This window comes from Stegostoma tigrinum, chromosome 19, assembly GCF_030684315.1.
Source record: "Stegostoma tigrinum isolate sSteTig4 chromosome 19, sSteTig4.hap1, whole genome shotgun sequence".
Classification (NCBI taxonomy): Eukaryota; Metazoa; Chordata; class Chondrichthyes; order Orectolobiformes; family Stegostomatidae; genus Stegostoma; species Stegostoma tigrinum.
In genome coordinates, this window is record NC_081372.1 from 41763383 (window position 1) to 41780833 (window position 17451).

A 17451-nucleotide genomic window follows, 5' to 3' on the forward strand; every position below is an offset into this window, starting at 1 on the left:
TTGATCAGTTTTGTCATGATAACTGTGTGCACGCTAAAGATTTTCCAAGAGCTCAAATATTCCACATCCACTGCATTGCCTCTGTTCAGACAGTGTGTGCCGGGAATGGTGTCCTGCAGGGAATGGCGCTGACATTGTTGTTTACTGTTTGCATAAACAATTCAGACTCAGAAATGAGCAAAACAGTTCAAACTTTGCAATAATACTAAATTAGCAGCATACACATCAAGTGTAAACTGAGGGGATTGAGCACACAGGAAAGGAAACAGAAAACAAAAGTTTTTAAAAAGGTTGCTATAGGCCGGAAGAAACAGACCATAATTTACCTGATTGGAACGATTTGGGAAAACAGAAGGAAGAAGCGAAACAAGTGGAGATACCAGCGTCCCCTGAAGTGTTGTAGAGAAACCATGACAAGCGACAACACCACCAATGCAAAAAACAAAATCTTCATCAAACAGTTCACCTCCAGGTCAAACAGCCCCATCTAGGAAAAAGAAAACAAAACTAAAAATCCACAGAAGTGTTTCTCTACATGTATAGTCATGAATTTAACTCTCCAAAATATTTTCCCCAGAAAAAGCTCTTGATGTGTAAAAAAATGAATGTGACATGCATAACACTCATCATTTTCATAGGGGCAGGTAGGTATCTTGCCTGTGACTAAGAAATTTTTCTTTTTAGACACAAGGAGACAAGTGTAAACAAGAATATGGCAGGCAAAGTTGCCAGCTAATGAGACAATGGGAACTTACCTGATTATAGTTTACATTTTTTGGTACAATTTCTATGTTGACATAATTCCTGATTCCAGGTTAGACTGATAGATAACAGTGACTTAATTCTTGGTTTCACTCCCGCGCAGTGTAGCAGATTTAGTGCTACTCCTGCTGCCACCTTGTGGTGAGTATATGGGAAAAGCCATTAGGCAAAAGTTAACTGATGCTCCTCCCTACATGAAGAATAAATTCTTTTAAAAGAAAAGTTAGTAACAGGAGAAGGTGCTTAACATGATTTATTTTTTAGCTTATATGATGGGAAACCATGTCTATTTAAACACATGGATCAGAAGTGGGCACGTGCTATTCAAAGGAGGTCAGTCACATTTTAAACTATGACTGCAGCATAAACTCTGTTCGAACCAAAAACTCTCAATATCAAACACAACACATCCAAGCAAAGTGAGAAGTCCCTCTACTCACTTTCTGCAATGCACCTCAGCCCAAACCTCTGAACAGCATCTAATACTGTACCTATGTGATATTTAGCCATGTCTGACCCCCTGGTACCTTGTGCTAATGAAATGAACAACTTGGGTTTCAATACATCTATTCCCCACTATCAAATGACTCAGGCTGCCCAGAATTCACTTCCCCAAAAATACTCTTGCAGCTAGCAGACATTGAAAGTATTGTACTCTAAGCTGTATTTGAGCACAAGTCCAGGAATTCTCATCTATCCCAGTGTGTAGCATATTAAACATTGTAAAAAAATTATGTAATAGCATGTGTTTTGCATTGAGGCAATACAAATACCGTTTCAAAAGCTGCGCACCCAGTAGATAAAGCCCATGAGATTTTAATGGATTAGTATTCCTGCCAATCCAGTCCTGGGCTCTCGAGAAGTAGGAATATTTCCAACAGCTGAGATGTCACCCAGCTTTCAGCCAGAGGTTTTATTTTAAAATGTCACTAACATCATGAGATAGTATACTGCTTAAGTTTTAATTTCATCTTTCAGTGTTTACACATTCTATCAGGTCAGCAAAAATAAAATCATTCTTTCAACTTAGAATCTGTTAAAACTTTGCATAAATACTGCAAAACTTTGTCTAAATTCTGGTGTTTACAAGTTAGCAAAAAAATGAGAAATGGCTCCCTGTGCTATTTGTTAGAGAAATCTAAACTATACATGAAATACAAGTTTCACTCCAAATATGACCATTAAGAATTTTTTTCCCAGTAATTTGTAATGCATATCAATTTATAAGGAGAAACAATTATGGGGCTCATTGCTAAATTTGTTCTACACTAAAATTTTCAAACTGTACCTTGCTTTTTGGGTGAGAGGTATTCATAACACTTCGCATTTCTTTGCCTGTGTAGATAACAACACCCACTGCAGTACCTTGGAAAGAGATTATATCAACAAAACACAAATAAGCAAGAGCCGGAAATAAACTTCATTTTAAAGAACTGACCAAAATTAATCTGCCCCACAGGCTCAGTGGATACAATAATGGTCAACATGGTGTTATTGCTCTTTATAAATGCACATAACAGTCAAATTGTACAATATTAGGCAAGATAGAAAAGTCCCAAGGATTTGATACTCAAAATGTTAGCTTTGTATATCACTCTAGGAGACATTGCTGTGTATTTCTACCACTTTCTATTTTAATTCAGATTTCTAACATCAGAGTTATTTGCTTTTACCAAAGTCTTAGTATCGATCATATACCTATGTGACGTAAACTGGCTTCAGCTGGCAGCATTAAGGGTGCTTCAGTTGGCTGTAAGGATCCTGGGATTGGAAAAAAGTAAAAAAGATGGCAAGAAAGAATAAAAGGGGGAAGGGTGTGGGTGGGGGAGAGCAAAGATGAAAACATATAGCAAAGGAATGGGAAACTTCGAGTGGACAAAAGAGATCAACATTACTTTCACAAAAATTCCAATCCAAGAGATTCTGATTCTGCTTCAGTCAAGGGGAGTCCTACAGACTTCGCTGCACCAACAATCCACACATGGCAAATTGAACAAAGAGGCATTTCAGCATTTGTAAATCAGAATGGAGTAATTACCTAATTGCTTGATCACATTTGACCTTACAACTTAACTACTATGTATTGGGGAAAGACACAGCCAGCAGTGTCTTTCAACACAAGTCACGCACTAAGAGAACAGAAGGTCATTATTAAAAGCAAAACGTTGACATTTTGTTAACACAGTTTTGACACGGGGCTGTATTATGTTATTTTAGGGCTATACACCGTACAGTTTACAAAATATCGGTGGGATGATTATTAACTGGAACACTCATTGGGCAAATGGCGGGACAGGCATGTACAATGGCTGCTTGAGGGCTCCAGCAAGCTTGAGTGCTCTCTCTATGGGCCACAAAACATACACAGCCAAAAGCAAACAGTATGATATGACAGACAGTAACAATGGTATTTCCTACAGAACACAATGCATCAAAAATAGTAGTATATGCAAAACATATTGGACAAAGATGTATGGCAATTGTTAAGGTAAAAATGATTTCCAATGGATGAATCAAGAAAATATTAACTTAACCACACAAAAGCTTAAAATATTCCGTTTATGTCGAAGTTAAACTGCTTGTGACACTAATGAAACCCGCAGTATAATAATGGGAAATGACTATACAAACACAATAGCTAGCTGCAGCACAACCCATGGGATCTGAGTCACTGAGAATATCAAGGATGACGACATGTTCCTGAGTTATGTTTCTTCTCAACTCTCAGGTTAAACCTCATCCTGTTATCCAACATGATGAGCAAGCTGCTGATGGTGTTACAACTCACTGGGTAGCAGCCTGGAAACCAGTCCCTCTCCTCCCAGACTCATCTCAAAAGTTAAAGATTACATAAAAGTTTATAAAATCCACAATTTTATAAACTTGTGGATAAAATTGGACCAGGTTTAAAGTACTGAATAAAAATTACTACTTATGGCAAATAAATAGATCCTAACTACAGATCAATAACATTGACTTACTACTAGTTAAAACACTAACCCACACATAAGATTTCCCCTAAGCACGCACATACGAACTGACAAAAAAAGTGTTCTGAATGCTGCATCTTGATTTTCCTTCTCCGTATTCTTTCACCCGTTTGCAAAAGGCACAGGATAACTGGTTCACACTTGGTCTGGGAGAATGCAATAACACTCTCTAGAAACAACCCACTTTGCTGCTTCAGTTCAAAGAAGGTTTACTAGACCAGTACCTGGAATGGATGGAGATAGTAGGAATTGCAGATGCTATAGAAGCTGAGATAACAAGATGTAGAGCTGGATGAACACAGCAGGCCAAGCAGCATCAGAAGAGCTGGAAGGCTGATGTTTTGGGCCTAGACCCTTCTTTGGAAAAGACCCTTTCTGAAGAAGGGTCTAGGCCCAAGATGTCAGCCTTCCTGCTCCTCTGATGCTGCTTGGCCTCCTGTGTTCATCCAGCTCTACACCTTGTTACCCTGGAATGGATGGGCTGTCTTATGGTGAAATATTGGACAGCCTACACTTGTAACCAAAGGAGTTTAGAGAAAATAAGAGGCTATTTGTCTGAAACATCCAAGATTGTGAAGGATTTTGACAGGGTGGATGTGGAAAGGAAGAACATTAGAAGAATATAGAACGAAGGGTAAAACATAACAAAGAACTGCAGATGTTGGAAACCTGAAACAAAAACAGAAATAGCTGGAGAAATTCAGTAAGTCTTGCACCATCTGTGGAGAGAAGGCAGAGTTTACGTTTTGGGTCCAGTGGCCCTTCTTCTGAGGTAGGGCGACTGGACTCAAAACTGCAGATGTTTAAAATTAAGAGATCACCCATTTAAGACAGGGATGAGTTTTGTTTTCTCACAGCAGGCAGTGAGTCTTTAGCACTCTCGCTGAAGGTAGAGAAACAAAAAAGAATCTTTAAATATATTTAAGGCAAAATTGAAAGGCAAAGGGGTGGAAGGTTATTTGGGATAGGTGGGAGTTTGGAATAATCAAATTAACTATGATCTTACTGAACGGCTCAGTAGGGTCAAGGGGCCAAGTCTGCTCTTAATTCATGCTACTGCTTTCATTATGAACACCACCAGCATTGCATGGGCCCTACCTTGCACAGACTTAGCATTCTGGCATCGCTTCAGCTGGCTAGCCTGTGAGATGCCGTGATGGCAGAAAATCAACAGGTTTCAGCTTAAATAGAGGACATGCCAGTGGGTGTTCATCTCTAGAGCTCTCCATGGTCGAGAGGAGGCGCTTGTCCTGTGAAATCTAGGTAGGCATTCATAGTGCTGCCAGAAGCCACATTACAAAAATGAACACCACAACCATGAACTTCCTGAAACCACTTGGCAAATCATTCCTCTGTTCTAGAAGAAAACAAAACACACACCTTGTGTAGAATGACATATTTTTACTTCATTCATTCAGATCATGTGCTAGTAAACACACAATAAGAAGCCTATGCTAATGTTGCCATGCCCACTTACTACTTAGCAAGACCTAACTGACGGTACGCACATCAGGAGATATCAACAATTTTGACAAATTGTTAAACAAGGAAGCAATAGACTTCTGATCTGTTCTACAAATGAAGGAGAAAATCAGACAGCCTATGCTTGTAACCACTGGAGTCTAGAGAAAATAAGAGGCTATTTGTTTGAAACATCCAAGATTGTGAAAGATTTTGACGAGATGGATGTGGAAAGGAAGAATATTAGAAGAGTATAGAACAAAGGGTAAAACAAAACATAGACTTACAGAAGTTGGAAACCTGAAACATAAACAGAAATAGCTGGAGTAATTCAGTAGGTCTGGCAGCATCAGTGGAGAGAAGACAGAGTTTACGTTTTGGGTTCAGTGACCCTTCTTCTGAGGTAGGGTGACTGGACTCAAAACTAGAGCTAATGCTGTTTAAGGATAAGCGATCACCCATTTAAGACCGGGATGAGGTTTCAACAATTTTGACAAATTGTTAAACAAGGAAGCCGTAGACTTCTGATCTGTTCCATAAGGGAAGGAGAAAATCACCTTACCAGAAGCAATAACAGTACTGGCCCATAACGTATTCTCTATGCTCAAACTCTCATTAACTGGTGGGTCGCCATCTTCCTAAAACACAAAATGAAGAATTAAACTTTCAATTTAAATAGTTGCAACATTTTGAAAAATCACTATTGCCCAATTGTCAACAAAATTCTAAATATTATCAGATGAATCTGTAGATTAAAATCATTTTTTAAAATATGAATATATTGAGTTGGAGAGTCACTCCTGATATTTCGCCAATTTACCATTTCTATGATGTCTTAGCTAAGTAATGTTCTTTGTCACCACATCCCAGGCACAAAGAAGCACAAGCAGCTCATTCCAGCAAGAATTACCAAATGAATAAAGTGTCCCCCTATTCTCCATGATTACAAGGTACAGTAGAAGTCTCTGAACCAAGATGTGTTTGATCTGCTGTGTGCTTAATTACTTGGTTGTCAATAGGCTGGTGCTGTGACCATTTTAAATATTAGCAGCATCTTTGATTAGGAGGGAGGAAAAACTGAGAAAGATTCCCACTTTTGATCAGTGGCCAAACTGCATTCATTGGGACAGAACAGCAGTCATTGAAGTTATGATCCATTTTTCCATCATGGAATAAACAGGACACATTTACATCAGCCACTCTCATAAATAATTATCACTTGGATAAGTTTTCAGAGACTGACTCATCCCAATGGAACAGTACAACAAGAAACCAATCTCTTGAAGAGACAATGGGAGAAGACATTGAGGTAAAAATAAGTAATAAATGCAAAAGCAGGTTTCACAAATTACCAAGAAAAGATAGATATGTAGATATTGCCATATATGCAAGAAAAATAAAACAAATTGAGAAGTTTGTGTAGACTCGATGGGTGAAATGGCCTCCTTCTGCACTGGAGAGGTTCTATGGTTCTGTGAAGTCGCTTACAATACAATCTTTTAGAAATGGAATGGTGCCAATACTTTATCTACTATAACATTAAGGAACGCTGAATTCTTATTAACTCACCCGAGTAAAAGTCCCAACAAAACTATGAATGTCAAGATTTGGTTCTTCCGCATAAACATAAGATCGTATTTGTAACAGATCCTGTGAATTAAAACAAAACAGAGTAAGGACAATATTTGTGTGCTGTTATATTAGGTAATGGTTCTGAAACAGTTAATGCTGGAACCTGCACTGAGCTGCAATCTGGTGATTTTTAAAATTTCAAATATATATTCATAAAAATATTTTTATACACAGTTACTAAAGCAGTTTGGCTCTGTACAGCAGCATATGGAGAAACAAACAAAACATTGGAGTTTGACTCTATCCAACAAACAAACCAAAGGCATTTCTTACTTGTACAAGACTATTTACATACCTTTGAGGCACTGGGACAGAGGTTCAATAACTGAATGGATCCCCATTTAACTTTGGCAGAAAGACTTTAGACAGTGACATTGCCCCAAGCATTGACTGTGCCTGGAGGGCCATCAGCTTGGTGAAAGATGCTCCTTGGTCTGCCTGAAATGTATTGGTTTTCCAGAGTAAGGAGTTGACCGTGACTGACTGTCGCAGATTGGCACATTCCAAAGTCCAGGGTTAAGTGCTGAGGGCTGCACTAAAGCTTGGGGCACTTAATCTGTTGATGTCATATCAGTTTGAGTGGGGAAAACGCAGAACAGCTCATGGTTGGTGGGTGTGAGCTATAGGGAGAGATTGAATAGGATGGGGCATTTTTTTCCTGGAGTGTCGGAGCTGAGGAGTGACCTTATGGAGGTTTATAAAATCATGAGGGGCATGGATAGAAGGAATAGCCAAGGTCTTTTTACCAGGATAGGGGAGGCCAGAACTAGACAGCATAGGTTTAAGGCAAGAGGGGAAAGATTTAAAAGGGATGTAAGGAGCAAAATTCTCATGTAGAGAGGCAGTGTGGGTATGGAAAGAATTGCCTGAGGAGGCGATAAAGGCTGGTAGAATTACAACATTGGTACATGAATGGGAAAGGTTTAGATTAGATTAGATTAGATTAGATTACCTACAGTGTGGAAACAGGCCCTTTGGCCCAACAAGTCCACACCGCCCCTTGAAGCATCCCACCCGGATCCATCCCCCTATAACCCACACACCCCTGAAGACTACGGGCAATTTAGCATGGCCAATCCACCTAGCCTGCAAATCTTTGGACTGTGGGAGGAAACCAGAGCACCCAGAGGAAACCCACGCAGACACGGGGAGAATGTGCCAACTCCACACAGACAGTTGCCCGAGGCTGGAATTGAACCCGGGTCCCTGGCGCTGTGAGGCTAGAGAGATATGGGCCAAATGCTGGTAAATGGGACTACGTTAATTTAGGATATCTATCTGGACAAGTTGGACCAAAGGATCGGTTTCCTTGCTGTACAACTCTATGATTCTATCCTGTAGAGGGAAGACGATGCCAAACTTGCTAAAGTACATGTGCCTGATTGGTATCATGCAATAAGCTGCACCTTGTTTCAGAAAAGAGCCTCTTCTTGATAAGATTCATGTGGTGACAATAAAGTACTCCAACCTCAAGTTGTTAGCATTAAAAAAAGCACCATAATCTGACAGGTAGCATATGAAGATAAACTGACACCAGTCTCATTCATGGGAAAAGGTTAATTGTCATTGACTTTATAGATTCTCAATGTCATTTCCATCTACAAAAAAATTAGTTTTTTTTGAGATCAAAAGATTTATTGCTGTTTGTTGAAAGAAAAGTGCAGGTTGAACACTTTGGAAATGTCCTGATATACGCCAAGTACATGAAGCCAGAATGCTTGCCTTTTGTTTATTTGTATGTGCTGTTTTGTTGTAATTCAAATAACCACATATAATATCTTGTATATAAATCTACACCTTTATATGTTTCAGTTAAGCAGACTATATTAATCATTTACAGGATAGCACTAACCCTGGGAAGCAATAATATAACTCCAAATCCTGTCATACAAATTGAATAAAGGATTTTTTGAGGTTTCATATTGACCTTCTACATGATCCTTAAAACAAGTTTGGTCTGACAGATGGGTGACTTCCCGCCCCCTGCCCTCCACCCATTTGTGCCTCCAGTACTCTTTCTGATCATTTGCTGTGTGCCAGTGTTTCTCAGTAATCTGCTGCCCTGGGTTCAAGCTACCTCTGTGTCTCAACCACCAAGTCAAGACCACCACTCCGCCGTCCCAAACGCCAGGCTTTCTGTTTTCTGTATACTCTGACTCTCCCTCATTTTCCCAATGTTTTCTCTGTGCTCCATCCCACATTAGATTCCTGACTGAGCTTGGGAGTAAGTATTCAGGCCTAGGTCAGAACAGAAATGTTGGAATACAGCAAAGATCTTTTATTTCTCCAGCCACTTTCATATTTAAACTAATGTTTCAGCAGAACACCATACAAGTGGAAGTTTGCAATTTCAAAGCACAGTTCTCAAATTTTTACAGTATCTGTGCCCTGTCCCTTGGGGATATCATTCAGAGCCAACCCTTGGGCAAATTCTGTGCTGTTGAGGAGTTGGGAAACCCAGCATAAACACAACTGACCTGTAGAAATTTACTGTAAGGAGCCTTTACATGGGGGTTTCCATTCATTATCAGCATAACGCCTTCCTGCTTGGTAGAACTAAAACCTACAAAACTAAGTAGGTGGGGCTGTGAAAGAGGTTGTGGAAGGGATGGGTTTGAGTCCAGTCATGGTTTGTGGAGACTGGGAACCAGATATTGGAGTAGGGATAGGTGTGGGGGATGCTTACATATTATCTTGAGGGGCATGGAGAAAATACTGCTGCTCCTCCTGATCCATGAGCAGTCCTAGAAACCTATACGCTTATAGATTCAGGATCTCCCCTCTAGTTTAAGCTGCTGAGTTTCCCAAGGCCTGGGACAGCCAATCATCTGAGGCTAAAACTAGAATCCCCAGTAAAATATAAGTATGCATTCTCATTTTAATATTTAATGCAGTAATTTACTTCCCACAAACTGATTGGTTATTTGCCCATCATCTGTTGCAACCAGAAGTGGTCAGGCTTAGAGTGGGGTGGGTTAAATTTTCAGAAGGTTTGCTCTTTAACTTTTGATGAAACCAAACCATTACTTCTGAAGTTAAAACTGTGCTCAGAAAGTCAGCATTCACATGTGCAACACTCTAACTCTCCATGTCCTCTCTCCACCCACATTAGTCTGACAACAAGACTTAGCCCAACATGGAAATTCAACAAGATAAACATTGAAAAAGATCAGAGCCATTGCTTCCTGAGCCAAAGCAATTATCCCACTGATGCTATCCACAAACGTTTTGAAATGCTGTACCTTATTTGGTCCTGAGTTTAACTTTTGGCTCCATATCCTGCACATCATATATTCAATTGCACTACTGCAACACTATGAAGTGTCTCAGTCAATTTATGATTGAGTCTCTCATTGATATCTTGCCACTTTGACTCTTTCAGTCCTCTATAGGTAAGTTCTGAGTTTTAGCCCATTCAAAATTCTACTACCCAGGTACCACTCAACACCGACTCACTCACCGATCACTTCTATCTTTACCGACATATTTTGGTTTCTGTGTTTCAACATTAATGTGTTCATCATGTTTAAATTCATCTACAGGCTGGTCCTTATTCTTTTTACTAATACAGTCCTCCAGAATTCTCTCTTCCACTACCTCTGATCCTTCCTCCCTTCAGTATTTCAATTACCGAGACAACACTCTGGAATTTTGTTTCTAAGGGCTTTTCTCTCCTTTTAAAGCCCTATAAAACCAACCACCTGAGGTTTTTCACCATCATCTTAATGCGTCATTATTTGGCTTATCATTTTTATTCCAGTTGTGCAAGGGACAGGGGTGTCCAAGCTGGGATAGGGTTCAATGAGCACTGGCCACACACTGATTCCTCCTCAAAGCATGAGTTTAGGCATAGAATGAGTGACAACTATGGGCAGCATCCACAGATAAGCCCAATGGTGACCATCCTTGCATACAATTCAAGCAGAGGTCACTGGATACCTTTAAACATTCAGGAGGCACCCAAGCTAATGGTGACATCGTTATAAATGGTGCCTGCTCAGGTCAGTTAATCAAGCGCAGGCAGATGATCACACTGTAGTTATGTAAACTGAACCATTCACAATTGCTAATATGTCTGGAAGATGGGGGCAGTCAGTAATCTCTACAACAGAAATTACAAAGTCTCCTTGTTATGCAGGCAAAATTATTTTTAAAATATTTTGAAATGGCCAAGTAGGAAAGGATCTTTAGATAAGGATTAGTTATGTTGCTGGTAATGGGTGACAATATAGAAGGCTATCTTCTTGAGGTATTTTCACTTGCTCCAACATCTAACCATACAGTTTGGCAAAAAGAAAATCAGAGAAGCACAGTGGCTCAGTGGTTAGCACTGCTGCCTCACAGCATCAGAGACCCGGATTCAATTCCAGCCTCGGGCGATTGTCTGTGCGGAGTTTGCACATTCTCCCAGTGTCTGCGTGGGTTTCCTCCAGGTGCTCCGGTTTCCTCCCACAGTCCAAAGATGTGCAGGCTAGGTGGATTGGCCATGCTAAATTGCCCGTAGTGTTCAGGGAAGTATAGTTTAGGTGGGTTATAGGGGGATGGGTCTGGGTAGGATGCTCCAAGGGTTGGTGCAGGCTTTTTGGGCTGAAAGGCTTGTTTCCACACGGTAGGGATTCTATGATTCAATGGAGGAGCAAATCACAACTGCTGAGATGGTATTTGTACATGAGGCAGGGCAGAAGGCTAGAAAACATTAGAAGACAATTCTGTCACCTATCCCCCCCATGGAGAAATTGCTGGTCAAAGGAGAGTGGAATAGTCCTCGTTGTTTCTACGATACTTACAGCTGCAATGGGTAATCTCTGAGTACAGCCAACAGGCAAACGCATCTTCCAATCAGTCTCACCATCTAGCTGGTCTGTACGAATAAAACAAGAGCCTGGAAAACAGAATGGAGATAACACATGCAACAAAATGTAGGAAAAGAATACAGTTGCATTAATGCCACCACAAAGATGACGGGAAGTATACCAAATGGCTCTCGCCATCATTCACGTTCACTTAGAGAACATTAAAAACAAGTTGAAACTACATAACTTCAATTATCAGCAATAAAACATAAATCTAAATGTACTGAGAACTAACCAGAGTACTTCTTAACTTTCCAAATCAATCTTCAAAAGAAAACCTATGTAAGTAACTGAATTTTTAATTTCACTTTTAAATCATATTTAGAAACATTCAGAATTAGTACTAATGTCATGCAGACCCACCCAAGGAAGAGGATTTGCATCTGTGGAGAGATAGAGAGAGAGAGAGAGAGACAGATTTTTCACAATCTTCCACCTCCTTTCAGTTTTGAAGAAGAATCATGTCCGGCTCAAAACACCTCTCTGCACAGATGTTGCTAGACCTGCTGAGTTTGGACAGCTTTTTTCTGTCTTTACTCCAGATATCCAGCATCTGTGGTATTTCACACCTATCCAACAATATGGCCCTTTCACCACCCACTTCAGACAGTGTGCCAGCTATGCTCAACCAGCCCACGCCTCCAAGCTTCAGAAAGCAGTTGGGAGGGAATCCCTTCAAATTTTACATAAATTGCTGAGTGTGATACTTACCACTTTTGTCTGATGTTCGGAGGAAAATCATGTCAGCAGGTACCCTCTGATTCTGTGTAAGTGAAAATCAGAAATCAACAGAAATAACCAAAATTAACAAATGGCTCCCAAATGAAGTTACCAACAACATTTCACTTCTTGTAGCATTTAGTGAACATGAAGCAGAATCAATATAAATTAAACAAGAAATAATAGATAACTAACGCTTCAAACTGAAGACAAAATTATTTTTTAAATAGTCAGTCTAAGAGATATGTTGTAATAACTACAAGCACCTATATCATTCCCTCAGTACATGCAATTCCAAAGCTGTCTAAGTCAGCTTCAGTATGGAACACTCTCACATTCTCATTTGACTGCTGTGAGCCTTGAGTCACATTCACTGATAGCCTCATTCTATCCACGGTCCCTGAGGATATGAGTAACGCTGACAAGATGCATGTCCAGGAATCACCCTCTCTCTCATGCCAGCAGTGTTGTCTTTCAGAGTTCCTTTTCAACAGGCCAACCAACCAACCAAAAACACCTAGCTCCTCTGGATCTTCTGGAATTCAATGATTTTTATTACTAGCAAACAGAAAAGTGACCTTTTCAACAGGAGCTTTTCTGTCTTCACATCAAACAAATTCAGTGTCCCCTTTTCTGTCTCTACTTTCTCTTTGTGTATGCACCTGCATGCTGATCACCTTCTATCTCTTCTTTATTCTATATAGCAATAGTTTCTTCAAATGTCCTTTATATGTCTACCCAGGTGATTTATTGTTATCTCCTTTCATGTTTGTATTGCTTTAGGATTAATGTTCACCAGATCACATTGAGTAGTCTTTATCATTATTCAAGAAATGCACAATTTATGCTAATAACTCACAGCACGTGAGCTATGCTGGCTCAACATGATTTATTGCTTATCCCTATTGCTATTGTGAAGGTGATGATAAGCAGCCTCCATTAACTGCTAAGATCTATTTAGTGCAGGCACATTCACCATGCTGTTAGGAAGGAGTTACAAGTTCTGGCATAGTGACAGTAGGATGGAGAGTGACTGGCAGGTTCATCTGCTGTCCTGGTCCGTCCATCTAGATGGTAGCAACGTTGGTTTCTAAAAGTGCTATCTGAGGAGCCTTGGTAATTTTTGCACTGCATCTTGGGAGATATCTGCTACAGTGCACCTAAGGGAGTGAACATTTGTGGATGAGGTGTCAATTAAGTGGACTGATTTGTTCTGGAAGGTGTCAAGCTTCTTGGTGTTGTTGGAGCTTTCCAGGAAAGTATGCCATCCAGTATACCATCACACACCCAACTTGTGCCTTCTGGATAGCAGACCAAATCTGGGCAGTCAGGAGGTAAGCTGCTTACCACATGAATTTTATAATTCGTTTGATTCTTCTTACCAAAGTGAATGTCCTCACACCTTCCTAAAGTAAACTCCATCTGCTAAGCTTATGGCCACTCCCTCAAGCTTTCTGTATCCTCTTGCAGACTCTTTATGACCACATCACAACATGCCATCCCACCTATTTTTACATCAGCACCAAATTTGGATACATAAAGACTCTCCGCTCCTCCACGTCATGAACACAGACAATTGGGACCCAAGGGCTAATCTTTGTGGCAATCCACCAGTTACATCTTTCCAACCTGAAACAGACCCATTAATCCCAACAGTCTGTTTTAATCAATCTCCAATCCATGCTAACACACAATCTCAAATACCATAAAGTTCTACCTTGTAAAATAATACTTTACATGACACCTCAGAGAATACTTCCTGGAAATGCAAATACACAATATCTGCCATTTTCCCTTTATCAACTCTGCTTGTTATAGCTTCAAAGAACGCTACTAAATTTATCAAACATAATTTCCCCTTCACACTGACTCAACAGTGAGAATTTTCTACCTAATATCCATTAATTCTAATTTTTTTCAGACTCCTTGACTCCACACTCAGTCAAACACGGTCTCAACATCAAGGACATGCACTCTCACTTCACGTTTGGAGTTCAGCTCTTTTGTCCATGTTTGAACCAAAACTTTAATAAGGCCGGGAGCTACATGCCCCTGGCAGAACGCAAACTCAAAGTAACCAAACCCATTATTGTAATACGGTGCTGCTTGATAGATGACTTGATTGTTCATGACTCTTTCTATCACTTTTCTGACTGATCCCTTTATAATTGATGGCAAATCTGACATTCCTTTCCAAACATTGTTCAAACCAAACTCTCTCATGTCCTAGCCCCCTACTCCAAACACCAGGCCTTGTTATCACATAGTCTTTCATTACACACTACCTATTGATAGTCACTAACAGTACCCATTAACAGCTATTCACCGTCCTAGCCAGATAGTTAACAATTCCTTTGTCTATCCAACTGATCTTCTCTCTCTCTGGGTTCTATTCCCAGCTATCATTTACTCCTTATCCCCTCCTGCTCCCTATCTTCTGCATATAAATCAGCATTTACCCAGTTACCATCAGTTCTGAGGAAGGGTCACCAGATTCAAAACGTTAACTCTGATTTTCTTCTTCTCAGATGCTGCCAGATCTGTTGAGTTTTTCCAGGAACTTCTGTTTTTGTTATTGTTAAAAACCAATTAGATTCCCTCAACATTTCTAAGAAGTTTCCTTCACTGTACTATTTCCAGGTTAAAAATCACTACAAGCTGTTCAAGATTTCCATACATTTATTTTTTTTAAATCAGGATCTGCTACGAAATTACATTTCCTGTCAATAATTAATTTGCTTTTATTACACAACTTATGCCATTAGAATCTTTGACCTCAACAAAAACTTCCAAAAAGTCTTAATGAGCCCTATGTTTGTGTGAATTTGTCACCCAGTCGAAGGAATTCCCCAGGTACCTAGTAACTGTGATGTCATCAAGCAGGTTAAGCAGCCAACCATATTAAAGTACATCCCCAGATAGCAAGCCAGAAGTTAAAAAGCTCTGAATTACTCCACCCCTTTAAATATTACAGATAGTGACAAAATTAACGGGACCATAAGCATGGACCTAAGCAAAACAGCTAAAATATCAGACAAGATTTAAAAAAAAACTTAACATACAGATTTTTTAAACATCAAATATAAATTTACTGTTTCAGGCAAGGAGGTTTTGACAATAATTATTAAAATAAACCCAATTACATCTCATTCAATACTTTGTCACATGGTTTGTACAAAATAGACTAATAGTACAAGAGGAGAAATCCTCATCAATTAAATGATTCCTTAGTGATTACACTCTGGGCAAACATCAGCCATGCACCCTCATTGACAAGTTCAACAATTCATGTTTAACTACACATGTGAACTCCAAAAGCTGCTGTCAATTTCAGAGGTGTAATTGCAGTGAACATTGACATTTTCACCATTATTACTGTCACAAAACCAGATAAGTTTGCTCAAATATGATCTTCCTAGTTGAAAACTGTGCTGACTACTCTTTATTACATTTTCAGTTTCCAGATGTTTCTAATATCTTTCCCATATCATTGCAACTTTATTTGAAATAAATCATTATACTTAAATCCAAACGAAAATACTAACCTTATCAACAATAATCAAATCTCCCACTTGTATGTTTGAACTCTTGACAACCATAGTCCCTACAGTGACAAAGGAAGAATACATGTCAGGATGAACTTTATCAAAATCACAGATTGCATCTAATACACCTTTACACTGGCAACTGAAAGACAGGGACTGCCATATCAGAGCTGAGGAAAATACATTTTCTTTCTCAGCATCTGTATAAATCCATTTCCTATAAAGGAAGTTATTAATGTTTATTCACAGTGGCAATCTTTACCTGCTTGGGGACAGAAATTACACTCTTCCTGCATCTGAGGAAGATTAATTGGCACTGCAGGTCTGGGGCTGGTTGTTAAAGGCTGATGGGGTGAAACCAGAAGGCAGTGGATCTGGAATTTCCTGCCATAGGCCGGTGTGGAACCATTTTGAGAAAAAGCCTAGATCAGGGCAAATACGCTGCTTACTCTTTAGTTACAGGTAGCTAATTAAATCAGTTAAGGAGTCTATTGAAGCTCATCCTCTGTGCCGAGTGAAATTTTCCTTTCAGTAGACAGGTCCCTGCTGGCAGGTGAATCCTGGATGATGGTATGGGACTTCCTGGCAGTAGAACAGGGAGTCAGCGCTCCAGTGGGTTTCTGAAACGCTTCCTCCACAGCTGCCATGTCAAAACGAGGACAACTGCAGCTACAGTACACCAACTGAGATCTTTCCCTTCCACAAAAGCAGACCGGCAATTCTGGCCTCCATCCCTCTGTATGTTTTCTAAAACATTGAGTTTACGGACGCTCAAGATGGAGATTACCCTTCTCTATTCCACATACATAGAGGGTCTCCTATTAGCCCTCTAGTTTTGGATGCCATCCACTATACAGGTTTAACAGCAAGTCTGCCCTAATTGGCTGGGCACTGCATTTCAACATGGTGCAGGGTTGAAACCCAAACCCAGACTCCTGAAGCAAAATCCAGTGTTGGGAGTCACCTTTTTGAATTACTCAATGCTAAATGTTGCCATTCTCTGTGGGCAGTTATCAAAGTTTGAATCCCACTATAATGTTCTCAGAAAGAATGATACAGAAACATTGTCCTTTCTCCCAACTCCCTGAGGTAACAAATGGACAGGGAGAAAGACGCATCAAACAGAAATGAGTTTTATGATATTCTGAGGCAGCATTAAGGAAGGGCATTTTGACTTAATCAAGAAAAATGACAAGGAAGTTTATCTACTGCAAGATTTTATATCGAAGTGCTCAAAAGCAAAGTTGATTTAAAAAAAAATCAATAACTGCATCACAATCTACCAAGCCTCAGAATGGCACTTCCAGCACACTGCATTGCTGAAGAATACATTGTATTCTAACTAAACATGAGACAATCTCAAAGCTTTACAATTACTGCTGTAGTTGCACTTCAGCACAGAAAATGACGTTCACTATAGTTGTAACACCCAATAATTACAAAAATAAAATCCATTAAGGGATGGTCCATTAGCCTTCATGAAAGCAA

General features: G+C 39.7%; 1 protein-coding gene across 2 annotated transcripts in view; it reads right to left on the reverse strand.

Moving 5' to 3' along the window:
- The window catches only part of LOC125461278 (probable phospholipid-transporting ATPase IIA), a 161413-nt gene that overhangs the window by 95998 nt on the left and 47964 nt on the right, over positions 1–17451 (reverse strand). For both annotated transcript variants that reach the window (XM_048549846.2, XM_048549845.2), the window contains exons 5-11: positions 15964–16022; positions 12410–12461; positions 11633–11727; positions 6783–6863; positions 5776–5851; positions 2051–2127; positions 327–487 (exon numbers count right to left, since the gene is read on the reverse strand). In XM_048549846.2, coding sequence (XP_048405803.1) covers positions 327–487; positions 2051–2127; positions 5776–5851; positions 6783–6863; positions 11633–11727; positions 12410–12461; positions 15964–16022 — 601 coding nt within the window. The remainder of the gene's footprint in view (positions 1–326; positions 488–2050; positions 2128–5775; positions 5852–6782; positions 6864–11632; positions 11728–12409; positions 12462–15963; positions 16023–17451) is intronic.